Source organism: Lepisosteus oculatus, chromosome 12 (assembly GCF_040954835.1).
Source record: "Lepisosteus oculatus isolate fLepOcu1 chromosome 12, fLepOcu1.hap2, whole genome shotgun sequence".
In the NCBI taxonomy this organism is placed as follows: domain Eukaryota; kingdom Metazoa; phylum Chordata; class Actinopteri; order Semionotiformes; family Lepisosteidae; genus Lepisosteus; species Lepisosteus oculatus.
The window spans coordinates 17905357-17921109 of NC_090707.1; the positions used below are offsets into that span (position 1 = coordinate 17905357).

General features: G+C 36.6%; 1 protein-coding gene across 3 annotated transcripts in view; it reads left to right on the forward strand.

The window, feature by feature from the left end:
* The window catches only part of osbpl6 (oxysterol binding protein-like 6), a 59140-nt gene extending 43604 nt beyond the window's left edge, over positions 1-15536 (forward strand). For all 3 annotated transcript variants that reach the window (XM_015358940.2, XM_006636485.3, XM_015358942.2), the window contains 12 exons: positions 320-427; positions 3297-3434; positions 4899-4986; positions 5761-6014; positions 8069-8206; positions 8896-8959; positions 9886-9964; positions 11157-11301; positions 11695-11839; positions 12590-12716; positions 14489-14611; positions 15309-15536. In XM_015358940.2, the coding sequence (XP_015214426.1) occupies positions 320-427; positions 3297-3434; positions 4899-4986; positions 5761-6014; positions 8069-8206; positions 8896-8959; positions 9886-9964; positions 11157-11301; positions 11695-11839; positions 12590-12716; positions 14489-14611; positions 15309-15417 (1518 nt within the window). In that variant the 3' untranslated portion in view covers positions 15418-15536. The remainder of the gene's footprint in view (positions 1-319; positions 428-3296; positions 3435-4898; positions 4987-5760; positions 6015-8068; positions 8207-8895; positions 8960-9885; positions 9965-11156; positions 11302-11694; positions 11840-12589; positions 12717-14488; positions 14612-15308) is intronic.
* Positions 15537-15753: the final 217 nt, after the last annotated feature.

The following is a 15753-nucleotide window of genomic DNA, read 5'->3' on the forward strand; positions in this document are numbered from 1 at the left end:
AGGATAGTGATCATATCACTGTAAGGCAGACGAAAAGCTCAAAGTCTGTGAAAATTATTTAAGCAGCACTGCTTATCTCAAGTGCGACAGATAGAAAAAGAGTCAATGTTTTTTTTAACTGCCTCTTGTCATTGAGGGCAACACAAGACAGAAGGCCTGAATGATCATTGAATATGAGAGAAATTGTTGTTGATCTGTTTTGTTTCTTGTTTTTTCATTTTGTTTCCAGGGATCATACTTTATATTAGTGTATAACCAATATCTATAAGAATAACCATTTTTATTATAAGAATACATTTTGTTTTTTTGCTTTTCGTAGGCTTTGACTCAAAATACAGAGCTTAGAACTCGCCTGAACCGGATCCATTCAGAGTCTGTCCTGTCTGACCAGGTGGTCAGTGTAAATATCATCCCTAGTCCTGATGAGGTATGTGGTTATTATTCTGGACTCCTTCTTCTATGCCAGAATGGTTAAAACAAAACCTTTCGCCTTTGTACTTGCTGACGTTAGGTTAGGCACCAATAAGGAATAATCTTTTTCTGCAGTTGTTTTTTTTTAAATTTGGTAAATAACCTGCATGGAAGCCATCCAGAAGCTTCTAAAGCAGCTGCTACTGAATTTGTACTAAAGAACTAAGCTTGTTTTCTGGATACATTTTTAGAGGTTTTGTGTTAATTGGAAAAGGATGATTAAAAATAACATTTCTGCACCTGCATGGTAATTCTAGAGTCAGGTGAAGCAGACTTCAAAGTATTCTGATTGTGGATTCTGATTCTATTTTGATTTAAATGGTAATTAGGCAGTTTCTACAATATTTTCATGTGATAGGAAAACACGCACGTTTTCTGTTATTCACATGTCTACCACACGTCTCATTTTCCTCACCTGTGGTGCTATAATACTGCACATGCTATTATCTGAATATGTTGTTTTGAGTTAATTAGATTCCTTACATAAAATATTTTTTGACGCAGCTATTTCAAACTTTAGATAATAGTTCATGGGGGTTTCAGGCTTGTTGCACTGTACCTTACTGTTTAAGACAATTCTAAAACTCGATGAGGTCTGTTTTAAGAAAGTTCTGTGCTACACACAAGGATTTTGTAAATGAAAAGGTTATAGAATATCCAGCATTCTTTTGATATTGTCTTTACACTGAACTGTTATATTTAAATGTGTGTTGCTGATATATTTAAGCTTTTTAATCCAGTCTTTTTCACACTTTTCTGATTAAAGGACACCTTTTAAATAATCCACCAACTTTGAGAAACACAGTTTAAGTATAAACAGATACCTGCAGACTATTATTATAATATCTAGTGTTATTGTTAATTCTATACTTTAAGGACAGTTGCATTGTGGTTAGCATTGCTACCTTGCAGTTTTGGGGCCCAGTGTTCAATTCCAGACCTAGAGTGCTGTCTGTGTGGAATTTGTATGTTCTCCACATGTTCGTGTTGTTTTCCTACGGGTGCTCTAGTTTGCTCTCACAGTCCAAAAACATACTGGTAGGTTAATTAGCTTCGGGGAGATTGTCCCTTTTGTGAATGGGTGAGTGTGTGTGTCCCGTGATAGACTGGCGTGTATTCTGCCTTTCTCCCCTTGCTTGCTGGGATAGGCTCCAGCTCCCCTATGACCATGAACTGGATCAAGCAGTTAAAAATGACAGATGGATGGAAGAACAAAAACACACATCAACGAATCCTAAATATTGTAAATAAATCATGACTTGTAGCAGTAACTGTCCAGCATTGTTAACTCTTCCAACTTTACTGAATAGTCTTTTTTGGCTTTCATCTTTGTAACATTTAAGAGGATGAAAAGCTTATAGTAATTGAGAATAAGGTATTGATTCTTGTGTCTAGCAGAGCAAATTATTTTTTGGCAGATTCTGGTTATCAATGTCTGGGTTAGCATACTAAAATGCAAACATTTTCAAATGTCATAAGTGCAGTATTATTTAGAAAAAAGTTTAATATCTGGCCAAGCTCAAAGAGTATCTAAGGGAAATACAAAGATAGACATAGTTGGATGTGAAAATAAACCAAAAGACAACTTTGATTCTGTTGGATTCATCCAAACCCATGCTATTGCATGCTTGTGGAGAGAAAGAAAGCAATCACCATTGGTTAAGGATCACCAACAAGGGACCTTTTCATTAGAGTGACAGTTTCAGTCCTGATGGAGACTTAATATTTGTGTAATCTTGTTAAAGCAAAGCTACAGTACATATACAAGCACAGAAGTATCACTTTTCAGTTTGGTACCACTTGTACTCTGAAATAAGTACTCTAAAAAATGCTGTGATATTTGTGTTGTATACAGAGAGAAATCATATACAGTATAATCCTCTGGAAACGCATGCTTGTAATAGTCAATACATTTTTATGAAAACCTAAATGAATTGATATTCCATTTGCCTTGTCTGTGGACAATAGTTTAGTGTGTGGTTGAAATAAGAAGCTTTAATGAGTTCAGATTTACTCTACTTAAAGGCAAAAATATCTTTACTGCCGCCTTTCTTTGAGGTGTTACATAATGTTTTGCAGTAATTCTGGTACCTAATATGGCTTCTTCAAGTGTGCCAAACCAGCATTGCATGTCCTCCCTGTTAAATTGCTTTTATTAGACTTTAGCTGGTGGCAAGGGCAGATTAATTAAAAACATCTTATCAAAACAGATACTGCAGGTCTTTTGCAGTATCTCTACAATGTACGTGGCTTTAATGGAATGCGAAATATCCAAAATTGTGAACTGTGATGGAAGCAGAAGGACCCTCCTCAGTAAATATTATGATACACCCTGTCAAAAAGCACTGTTTCGTGTGAGTAGAGTCTAGAAGTGTAAGTGGAATGTAACACAATTGCATTAAGTGAAGAAATTCTTTAAACTGTTTTGCAACGTCCAGTGTTCAGTTAGTAAGCTGCTTCGTCTACATTTGTGTTCCTCAACTGCAACACAATGTTAAAAATGTTGATTTAATTAATCGATCAAAAGTATTTAATTGGTTCTGTAATTTTATATGATTAACTGAAATTTGCCTTTGTAGTTTTGGATGTCATTGTGATAACTGTAGTAAGATCCAAGGTTACTGCCTTGTATCCTTGATTTTCCTTGATTTTTACTATCCTATTGCTCAGGGAGATCACTTAATGCCCAATCAGACATAGACAGGGTCCATTTTAAGAAAAGAATCCTATCTGCAGGAATGAGCTTAACAAGATAAGAAGAGACTCAATGTAATGCATGAATGTAAACGCGTCTCACAGAGATATGTGTCCTGTTTGGTCTGCAGCCCAACGAGCAGATTCACGTTGGCATCCCCCTGACACAGCAAGTCTCTAATGAGAGCAGGCTCTCCATGTCAGAATCCGTTTCGGAATTCTTTGATGCCCAGGAAGTGCTTTTGTCAGCAAGCTCATCAGAGAACGAGGTAGGTAGATGGGGGAGGGGCTTGGGTGTTCAGACTGCTGCTGGCTGACCAAATAAAGATTTTATGGTGGCTCATTTGTCCCTGGGTAAGTCAGTAAGTAAATGAGAAGTCCTTGAAAAACCAAGATAACACAAAAGGATTTAATAAATTAACATGGCTGTCAAAAATGATCATTTCCGTTAATTTTGTTAGAGGCTTCTATTCAAAGTGCAGTAAGAATGAAAGGACATTGTTTTATATTTTATCTATTTTCATGTTTTTATGGGCCTTTCTTTGATGTTTCAGTTCATTTGTATTCTGTAGTTAAATGAGGCATAGGGGTTATTTCTGTTCTTTGTATTAGATCTTAAAGTCAGGTCCTTGTTATTTGGTTATTAAAGATCCCAGGGCACAAGGGATGTTAAGCACAGCAACCTGGCTAAATTCAGCTCTGGGTTTTCAGAATCTGGCCTTCATCAAGTTCCTCCTTAAATTGGTTGCTGAGCTTGTTTCTTATTTCTCAATCTTTTCCACTGTGTAGTGGGGATGCTGGTATATAATAGCTTCTGCGGGTCACCCAGGTGGGTGAGTGCGTGCTAAGCTTCAGTGATAGATGAAGTGGATCCACTCGTATAAGCAAAGTGCTTTGGGATGAAAAGCACTATATAATTGCAAGGAAGTCTTGTTATAATATAATTATTATTCTCACCAAACTCATTTGCTTTAAAGGTCAGAATTGAATTACACAAAGCATGCAACTCTTGGCTTTGTGCAAGCACCACAGCTTACCTATCAGCCTATACTGCTCTCTGAATGCCAAGTATATGTTAATATGGATGCACTCTCTAATTTTGTCAGAGAACAGTTTAGGAAGTCAACAGAGCTGCATTTAAATTGTTTTCTTCACAAGCTGCATAATTTAGTCACTTTATTTTTGGGACTAGTTGTTTTTTTTAGTTTATAGTCTGTGTAGCACAATGGCGTGATTTATGAAAACCAAAAACCATTATTTAAGTATGTATTAAGCATTGAAAAAATGTAATTTTTCTGGATTAATGTAATGTAATTACAAAATATTTTAAAATGTAGTGAAAATGGTTAATGTGTAAAACAGAATCACAAACTAAATGTAGTTTGTATAACAGCAGGATATTAAGACATGTACAGTATACAGTATATGGTTTAAATGAAAAAAATGGCAAGGCTGCAGATATGTTGCACAAGTTAAAATGTAATAATGTTTGTGAATGAAAAAAATTACAGCCTGTAAATGACTGTGCAGTAATTTTAATTTTTTGACTAACCTGTTTTGTTTAGATTACTACGTCATGTTTTAGTAACAAGCTATGATTACAGTGAGCCTTATGGAACTTTATGTATGTGCTTGATGTTTGGAGAACTATTATGTAATGCACTGGTGAGATAGGATCCAATTAAATTGGGTGTTGAAGTAAACCCCCATTCCTTTATTCTCCATCCCTTTAGGCATCAGACGACGAATCATACGTCAGCGATGTCAGTGACAATATTTCCGAGGACAATGCCAGTGTTACAGATAACGTTTCCAGGCAAAGTATGCATTACACAGCCACGCCACCAATTAGAACACCTTGCTAATTTAATGGGATTCATGAGCTGTGTGTATTATTCAATTCAGTGTCTGATGAAAGGGTTATTTCTCAGGCATGCTAAATGAAAATTAACAGAATTAACTGTCTATGAATTTCACTATTTAATTTTTATTTTGTAAGGTGTTCAAAGGAGCAGGACTGGGTGTAAAAGCTGTTATATTCATAAAGCTGCTTTTCACATTTGTGGAACACACTGAAAAGACTGTAGGATTCCTCCAGATCATAACCAGATTCCATTGTACAACCATGTGATTTACTATTATATTTCAAAGATAACAGAGCATAAGTAATTTCCAAAACAGTTCTGGGTTCTGTTCTGTTGCTTTTGTGCATGTGTTTTTTTCTCTTTTTCCAGGAACTGTTTTGAGTAAATAGCAAAACGCCTTGAAACAGTGTTAGTACAATTACAGTTCTGTTATTGTAGGTTGTAGCTGCAGTAGTTTTAGCATTAGCACTAGAAACTAGAAAAGCTGGTCAGCACAGCAGTTGACATCACTTGTAAGCAGGTAGAAAAATCTACTAATGTTTAGTCTAGTTTCTGTCAGTTACATATCTGTTCTTATTTAGGTTATATCCCTTCAATGTGATTTTAGCACTCTGCATAAAACTGATACTGAAAAGAAAAAAACAACAAAACCGCCAAGGTGTGAGTGGGAAAAAAAAGAGAAAACAACCTCATTGGAGAGCCTCACTGTGTAACTGTCATGTGATTTTAGTGCCCAATGGAGACCTGGTTGGAGGTTCCTTCCGAAATGGTAGACGGACATGCCTCCCTGCCCCTTCCCCAGACACCAGTAACATCAACCTGTGGAACATCCTGAGGAACAACATTGGCAAGGACCTGTCCAAGGTGTCCATGCCGGTGGAGCTAAACGAGCCCCTCAACACCTTGCAGCACCTATGCGAGGAGCTGGAATACACTGAGCTGCTAGACAAGGCTTCTGAGACAGACGACCCATATGAGCGCATGGTAACACTCAAGCCAGAGTTTTCAGCTGGCTACTTCATTACCTACATTGCTTAGTTTTGGTTTATTTGAACTTGAACCTCGGTAGAGGGTGGCTGGTGTTTCATCTTCATCATCGTTTTCTAACCCCTTATTCCCGATGAGGGTTGCGGTGGTAACAATCTGTTAGACCCGACTTTCCTTTTCCAGCTCCTCCTGGGGGACTACCAGTTGCTCCCAAGCCAGCGGAGAGATATAATCTCTCCAGCGTCTCCTGGGTCTGCCCCCAGGATTTCTGCCCAGTGGGCAGTGCCCTGTACGCCTCCAATGGGAAATGCTGGCCAGTGTTGGTTTTTTGTTAGTCATCGTGTATTGCAGTATATTCAGCTTGGAGCGCTCAAGACACAAGCTTTTTCTTATTAATTTTAACAACTTTCAGGAAGCTTCCAGTATAGGACTGCAAAACAAAATAAATGATGGTGAATAAAATTCATGAGTTTTTTTCTGTCATTACTGTTGGGACCTCTGAATTCTGTGCTGTAGCTGTTCTGTTTCATGTTAATCTGTGCAGCACAGTTTAAAGATCTGGACTGCAACTGAATATGTTATCCTTTCCTTCTGACTAATTTCCATATTCCATTGTCGTACTTAACTGCAGAGCATGAAGGCAATGATTTTATTTCTATACAGGGACGTTTCCAATCGAAAGGTGATGGTTTAAAATGAGTCAGGTCCTTTTTTATCAAGAAAAAAAAGAAATCAGTGCACCACAAAACCCTTGGCATTTTCTGTCTCGTTCTACAATCTGGTTTCTGATTTCTCCCTAAATGGAAAAATGGAAATTCCCTTTATATTATTGTGTGATGTTAATGTTATTTGAATTTCCAATTGTATGTGGAAATTTGGGGAATGGACCTATTGGCATATAGACAAGGACTAATAAAAAGATTTGAGACAGGTTTGGGACAGGTGTTTATAAAATAAAGGATTGCTGTTATACTGAATGATGTACAATTGTGATATGGATATCCATTGCACCAAAGAGGTGCACATTTTGCGTTGGTGTGGTGTTGAAATAAATGTTAAACTGTTATATTAATTAGTCTTTGACTCTTATAGTCTTGAATCATCACTCACAGCTGCTTATTATGAGGAATTCATAAATAGGATGTTGATTTGACTTCACAGAAAATGTGATACAATTTGTACTTTGGTGATAGCTTGCACAAAGCAGACTCAAGGTTTCTATTCAGATTGTGTTATGTAATAGACCTTGCAGTTTGTCAGGTCTCAATGCATAGGCTATTTAACAAAAGCTTTTATCGGCTATATTTGGAAGGGAAAAAAGTTTAATTCAGCTTTGCTTCATTGTCTTGCAGTAATCTTTATCAGTCAACAAATAAGGAGGCTTGGGCCTGGTATAAATGATAAAAGTCAAGGCTTGTAGATGGGGAAAATCAAGACATGTTTTATAAGTGTCGTGATGCGAGGAGTCACAGTGCAGTTCAATGAAGGTTTAAGACAAGTTTAATTGTGACAAAAAAGGACATTTCCAGAAAACACACAAAGTGTATTTCCCACAGTGCCCCGAATTAACAGTGTTATAGAAGGTTTTATGGTCCGAGCCCAACCATGATATTACCGTTAATGGTGGTTCATGAGTGGCCATTCCCAGTTACTATTCCTGATTATATTATCCCTCCTTTCAGCTATTTCTGAGGTGTCATATATGAACCAGGTCAGGAGTAAAGAACTGAGTCAGATTTTTACAAAAGTCTTGGTTAATGTTTTCTTTACTGTAATACTTTGCTGGTAAATTAACTAGTTCTTCCTCATTAGTGTACCTCCTTCTTGTCGTTGTGTTTTTCTCAAAACTCTCTGCCTTCGTAGATATTCTGAAGTGAACTTAAACTAAAGCAATATTTCCATACATGTCAGAGATGATAATAAAACCAAAAATAAAGGTGATGTTTATCAATCTGGTCTGGAAAACATTTTCTCATCATTGCTCTTTAGTTGGTAATATAACACTAAACACCTGATTATTGATTTATTTTGTGCTAACGTTTATTTTTTAGGTCATAGTTGCTGCCTTTGCAGTCTCGGGATACGCTTCAACCTACTACAGAGCAGGAAGTAAACCATTCAATCCTGTGCTAGGAGAGACCTATGAATGTATAAGGGAAGACAAAGGACTGTGCTTTTTTGCAGAACAGGTGTGTTTTTATTTGTAATTTGGTCAAATGTAATTTGTTAACACAGGTTTTAATCTGTTTGAAATATTAATAAACTGTAATCTGCTAGAGTTAAAAACCTACAGTATAAAATGCGAAATTCTGTGCTAAATAAAGTATGTTAAACTTTGATAATTGTGAATGCCAATGCATTAATATGACCCAGATAGGATGTTAAGAAACTCTTGTATGCTTCTTTTCTGGAAAATCCTAAAAGATATATTTTTTTAATTTTACATGTAATTTTACAACTCTGTATTCTTGGTTTTCAGTTGATTTCAGCAAAGGTCTCCAACACTTTATTTGGGAAATAAATCGCAGCACCTGTGCCACCTAGTTTAAGTGGTAGTATCATCTGGTCATGGACTTCAGATCAAGAATATTGATACATTCTATGGCTTCAATCCTAACTTGTATTTAGAAGTGTAGTCATTCCTAGCCACCTAGGCTGAATTCATCTGGTATGAAGAATAACAGTTATTTTTACATTTGTAACATCTCCAGATATACAGTAAAATATGTTCAAATGTTGAATGAATGCTTAAAGAACAATGAACACTTACACAATAATACAATTGCAGGATGAAATGTGCAAAAACAAGTTAGAAAAAAGAAAGTGCTGGATAACAGTTGTATCATTCTTTATATTAATACTTTATTGCATTTTTTAGGTGAGCCACCACCCACCAATATCGGCTTGCCACTGTGAATCTAAGAAATTTACTTTCTGGCAAGGTAAGGTACAAAATATACTTTTTGTTAATTCTTATAGCCTACTAAGCTACTCTGACTGTTATCTGTTAGTAATTAGATCAAATGGCAAAAGACATTTGTTGTTACGTCTGTATAAATGTGAGGGAGATCAGATCACACTAAATCAATATTTTCTAGACATACAGTGGATTTTATATCTTTACTTTCTTACCTTGATAAATAGAAATGTGATTTAAAAAGACCTTCCTTGACCTAACATGAAGTGTGTTTAAATAGTATTGATTGAATGGGTTATTTGCTGTTAATCTAAAAATTTGTTTTGTTATACACACCGTGTTACAGTCTGAACACACCTATACAGTAGCTATATACAAAAATGTGGGAACCCCTGGTCAAATTGCATGTTTCACAGAACCTTTAAGTGAAAAGAAGGTAACACAGCCTCTGCAGGATACAAACTTAAACATGACTTATTTCTGCACATTTTAATGCACAATTACTATTTATTTGCTGAATCTAACAGACTGGAAAAAAATAAAACAGTAAATGTGCCATGTGCAATAGTTTGGGGACCCTGTTAGTCAGTACTTAGTCACTCAGGTGGGTAGCTGCGTCAGCATGAGTAGGTTGTAAAAGAACAAGTAATAGGTTTATTTCATGCTGAAAAGAGAAGAAAGAAAACACGTTTCAGCTGTGGAGACTTCTTCAGGTGTAGCTTACACCCGAAGAAGGCTCCACAGCTGAAACGTTGTGTTTTCTTTCTTCTCTTTTCAGCATGGAATAAACCTATTACTTAGTACTTGGTACCCTGCAGAGGCTGTGTTAACTTCCTTTCAGTTAAAGATTCAGTGAAACATGCCATTTGAGTGGAGCTGTTTTGCAAACAACTGTAGGTGTGAGTTTTAAACATTTTTAACCTATGCCAACCTAAACCTTTACATTTTTAGATATAAGATGGAAAAATAAATTCTGGGGTAAATCCATGGAAATCCTTCCGATTGGAACCATGAATGTGACACTTCCAAAGTAAGTCATCCAAATTTCTGCACTGTATTTCTGCGGAGATGCTTTTTACCTTGTTCTTAAGGAAACATGAATCCTACCTATTTTATGTTTCTTTGTCCTGTTTGGTTGGGTTCGGTTCCGTTATTGTTGTGACCACTGCCTTGTGGCTCCAGGTTCCTGGGTTTGATTCGGGCATTTGGTGTCTGACTGTGTGGAGTTGAAATGTTCCCTCTATAATTGCTATGGTTTCCCTTCACCTCTGAAAGATATGTTGGCTGTATTTGATTGACTTTTCTAAATTGTCCCTTTCTCAGTGGCCCTGTAATGCCATCTAGGAAGTGAATAGTGAGGTACTCTCAGCCCTTTCCCACACCTTACACTTTAGGGATAGGCTCTGGTTTTTCTTTCCCTCACCAGGATAAGTGACATCCCGATTAATGGTTTTCCAATGTGTGCATTTATTTTCTTTCTGCAATACTTTGTATGCCATCGAACTGATGTGTTTTCATTTTATTTTCTTCAGACTTAGCAAGTGGTGAGACTTAACCTCCTTAATCTCATTAGTGACCTTACAACACATAATTGTTTATCTTTTATTTTACCGGTTAGGGATGTACAAGTTTTATCTCTTTTTAAAAAAAAATCTTAGCCATTCCAACTGAATTGTTATTTTTAAAGTATTTTTTGAATCAGAGTTATTTGTGCCTGAAAAAAAAAAACACAGCAGGAGATTATTACAGATCATGGCTGTGCCTGTGTGTGATTGTAAATGAGATCCTAAAATAAACCCTGATTCCCCAGCTGTCTGGATAACAAGACAATGGGTTTGTCTGTGTCTTGGCTGTTGCATGAATGAGATCGGTGGTGCTTCTTCTAAATTTCTCCAGAGATTTTCCTTGCATCACAAAAATATCCACTAAATTGGGTTTCGTTGTTGCTAAACCTTTGAGTACATGGACATTCTGGTCTCATGTTTAATATGCTGTATGTGTGTGTATATATATACTCATCTTGCTATCTTTAATTTATATAACTCCTTCCAAATTAATTAAATCTTAAGTCATCCTTCAATTAGTTTGATAATTCTACATAATTATTCATTTGTCCAGTTAGGGGAAGGGGTTTGAAATCAAACCATTTAAGTACTGAGTTTTTTTGGCACAGGAAATGATGGTTTTTGCAAAGTCTTCATGGTTGTTCTGCTGTAATTTAGGTATGGCGATCACTATGAATGGAACAAAGTCACCACCTGCATACACAATATTCTTAGTGGAAGAAGGTGGCTAGAGCATTATGGAGAAATCACAATAAGAAATACAAAAAGCAGCTTGTGCATTTGCAAACTCACGTTTGTTAAGGTAAGATGCAAAGTGAAACTGGTTCTAAATGTTCACTGTGGTATAGCTCACACTTCCAAGTGTCCATGATGTTATTATTCATTTTGTACAGAGTTTGTAAATTACTGTAGTGCTTTGCTCAGAATGAAAATGTAAGCCCACATCTGTCTGTCATTTTGTTGAGTTTGTGTGAATGTTGTAAAGCATTGTAGGAGTAAATATTCAAACTTTGTGTCGTAAATTAGCTAATTCTCTTGAAATCTTACAGTGCGTAGCATTGATGAGTGCCCAGTAAGATTAGAAGTATAATTGTCAAACAGTTATTGTATATTATCTATTATGAATCACGTTTCTGGAGAGAGACAGTGGCTACTGTATATTTGCAGCTCTATTTGCATTTTGCCATCTTTCCAGGGGAACTATTGGAGTTCAAATGTAAATGAAGTCCAGGGGTTTGTGATGGACCAAGAGGGAAAGGTGGTGCACCGACTCTTTGGGAAATGGCATGAAGGACTGTACTGTGGTGTTGCACCATCAGCTAAATGTATATGGAGGACAGGTGAGACTTATTTCTGGGCTCTTTAGATTTTTTTGTTCCATAAAGATATTTAAATAACACAAATTGTCCAGTCTGGTGGGTTATAGCAATCTTCTTAAGTACTTAACTTAATAATTGGTGCCCGTGAAGTAATTGAGACAGCTGTCTCAGTAAAACTCACATTTTCTGTTATCCTGCAGGATCAGGAATTAAGCTCCTGGTCCAGGTCATTCATTTCTGTGTCACCAGTGGCTTTCTTTTTGTTGGTGTGATGCCTTTTTCATATTGTAGTAATTCTGTTGGTAGAATACAGGCCTGCTGTTCATTTAGCGTGTCTTTTTGGATGAACTGAAAACTAAGGGGGTTATTGCATTGGTTGATTCTAAAAACCCATTTACACCAATCAGTTCATTAAATAGCTTCTCTCTCCTTATTTTCCCATTTCACTGAAATATAACATGGAAACGTTGGGAATGATTAAAGTAATACATGCTGTATATTTTGCTGTTAAACTTGAATCTACTCTTTTTTTAGAGACCCTCGTCGTGGTGTGTTAACTGTCCCCTTTGTTTTATATTATATTATAATGGTTATGTACTATATGGTTATGTATTATGGATTTATGGTAAACAAAAATCCAGCTCACTTGTTTTAAATGTTTTTTTTCTTACAAAACATTTATTCTATGTTTCTCTCAGAACAAAGCCACACAGTCTGCATAATATTTACATTTATTTTCCCAATACAAATATGAACTTTTTGTTTTGTTAGGTTCAATGCCCACCGACTATGAGTTATACTATGGCTTTACAAGGTTTGCTATTGAACTCAATGAACTGAGCCCTGAGATGAAGGATCTGCTTCCTCCTACAGATGCCAGATTTAGGCCTGATCAGAGGTTTGTTTGTGAATATGAATCTTTTAAATGAAAACTTCACAGTAGGTGAGCTTTACAGGCAAAATTGTAAAAGCCTATCTACTGTATTCTGATTCATACCAATGGGCTTTTCTTTACTGATCTCAAAAAACGGTCTTGTAAATATTTTATTCTTGTTTGTAAATGTACAGGCAATGCACATTTATTTAAAGGGAAAGGCTTTAGGGAAACGAAAATAAAGGTAGCCCTTGCTTGGAGGCAGATTTATTTTAGCTAGGAACAGATAATGGGTTTATTCCATGCTGAAAAAAGAAAGGACACAATGTTTTGGCTGTGGAGCCTTCTTCATGAACTATATTTTAGTTAGATTAAACTCTTGTGTTTTTATCCACTATCTTATCACAACTCTTTAAAAAATGTACAAACAATCAAAGTAAATTCCACAGTTTATTACGGCTGCTTGTTTAATATCACAGACCTACCCCTTACATTTTTCAGAAAAGACCTCTCTGCTAAGCATTAAAGATATAAATTACTGCCACCTGCTGGACACCCATTTTGAAATTTTAAAGAAGAAATGAAAGCAGAACAAGTATCAAGTGCAGCTGTATGTTATCATTGTAATACAATTTTATTGAATATGAACAGTCACTATATTGTTTGCACTAGTGTAAGGGTTACTAAAACCTATGTATTAACAATAATATTTGTAATACCTAGACTAGCTGTGTAAAATTCAATTCCAGAAGTGTCTTTTGGTTTTTGTTACAGCAAGAGCTGTTAACTGAACATCTGTTCATCCATTTTTGCTTCATCCAATTCAGTGTTATAGGGGAGGCATAGCCTATCTTGGCAAGTAATGAGTGCATTACAAGGTGGGGTATACCCTGGACGGATTGCAAGTCCATCGCAGAGCGCACAACAGACACACTCACACCAGGGCCAATTTTCCAAAAACCCAATTAACCTACCAGTATGTGTTTTGGACTGTAGGAGGTAAAAGTAGCTCATGGAGGAAACCCATCCCATGCACACACAGGGGTACATAAAAACTCCACACAGACAGCATCCCAGCTATTGGAATTGTACACAGGGCCTCACAATGTGAGGTAAAAATGCTAACTACTGCACCAACAAACTGCCCACCAACTAAACAATTCAATCTAATTATTGTGGTAAATAATGTTTCTTTGAGTCTTTTACAATTGATAAAACATTTCATTCACTTCATTGAATGTACAGTCATCTGTAAAACACTTTGGAGCCAAGTGAGGAGTACAGTTATGCAGTTAAATAATTGAATTTTCTATGTAACTGAGAACTCAGATGGAGCTTATACTAGAAAACACTAGGCCTCCCAAGAAATGGTTTTGAATCCCATGACCTAGGCTTTGAGAAAATACGCTAATGAGTTGAATTTGACAACTTCAACACAAAGTTTCAGTGTTCTCATTCTCTCTTTCTGCATCGGAGACTATGAAAACAAAAACACTTAACCTAAATGCCTATACTAACAACATAAACTGGTGAAGCTACCAAAAATGATTTGTGATCCTTATCATTGATCTTAAACACCATTAATTACAATCATACCGTTATACACAAGGGAACATCAAAGGCAAAGATCCTTCTCAGACAGTTTGGGACTTTGAGCCGGGTTCATAACTCCCAAGACATAGTTCATAATCTTGTAATGGGCTGACAGGCTGACATTGTTGTCTGTGTTGACAGACAGTAGCATGACAGCAAAGCTCAAAATCAGGAGCAACAGAATTCAGTGTCTTTCTAAACAGATACCTGGAGGAAGGAAATGTTGAAGCTGCAGCCACAGAGAAACAAAGGATTGAGGAGCTGCAGAGAACAAGAAGAAGATGGCTTGAAGAAAACAATATCAAGTATCAGCCTAGGTTTTTCAAGTAAGTGAAAATAATGCACACTCTCCTCAATCAGGCCCTAGAGAAGTCAGCCTGGAGAAAAGCTGATCAGCTCTGTGATTTCTTGATGGGAATACAGGGTCAGGCTGGTTACCTGCCTGCGTGTCTGTCTGTGCTCAAAATCAACCAACCGTGAAGGAGCTAGGAAATCATTCTATACCAGGGTCTGATATTTTGTTTTAAAAAGCGAACTCACAATCTTTGACGAGCTGACACTTTATGGTAAGAAGTAAGCTGCCCAGAAACGTTGTCAAACCTGAAGCCCAGGCTTCGTTCACAGAACCCTGGAAGAGATCCTAATTAAACTACTTGGAATCAAATGCGCTAGGTGGTATTAATGGCCTCCTCTTGTTGTAATTTTTTTAATGTTCTTATATGGCGACTACAAAAATTAAATCCCGAGATACAGATTAACAGAAAACGTTTTCCTTGACTTTGAATTTTGTTGATAGGAAAAACACTTATTACATAAATTGAAAAATTGTACTTATCCATAAATGCTGTCCTTTAACATGGTCTTATACTGTAAGTAGTACATTGAGATTAGTGTGAAGCTACATTTTTGCCAAGGTGTTCCAGAAAGAATCCCTTTTTGGACCAACACAGCAGAGAATTTTAAAACGTGTTTAGATTTACCTTTTTGTTTAGTTTTTTCTCTCTGTTCATATGTAACCAACAGGAAAATCATTGATGCCAATCGGAGGGAAAAGTGGGTGTCCAACAACACATACTGGGAACTGAGGAAAGACCCTGGCTTTAGCAAATTGGAAAACCCTGTTCTTTGGTAACATTTGGGTAGCTGCGCTCAACATATCATCATTTTTAACAAAGAAGCTTTTTACCTATGCACAAATTTGACCATTTCCGTTTTTCAGTACAGAATCAAGCTGGCTTTTTTTGGGGGGGGGGGTAAAAAATATCTTTATTCTGTGACCTTTTGCTTTTGGAGATGGATAATTAGGAGCTGCAACATCAGAAGGAAACTACCATTGCCTGTTTGTGTTCTGCTGGGGCAATGCTTTTCTTACACTACTATAAAGCCTTTTCCATCACAGAGTGCTCTATAATGACTTGCAGAGACCGGTTTGTGAGAATGATAGAAAATGAAGATCTATCAGATGCTG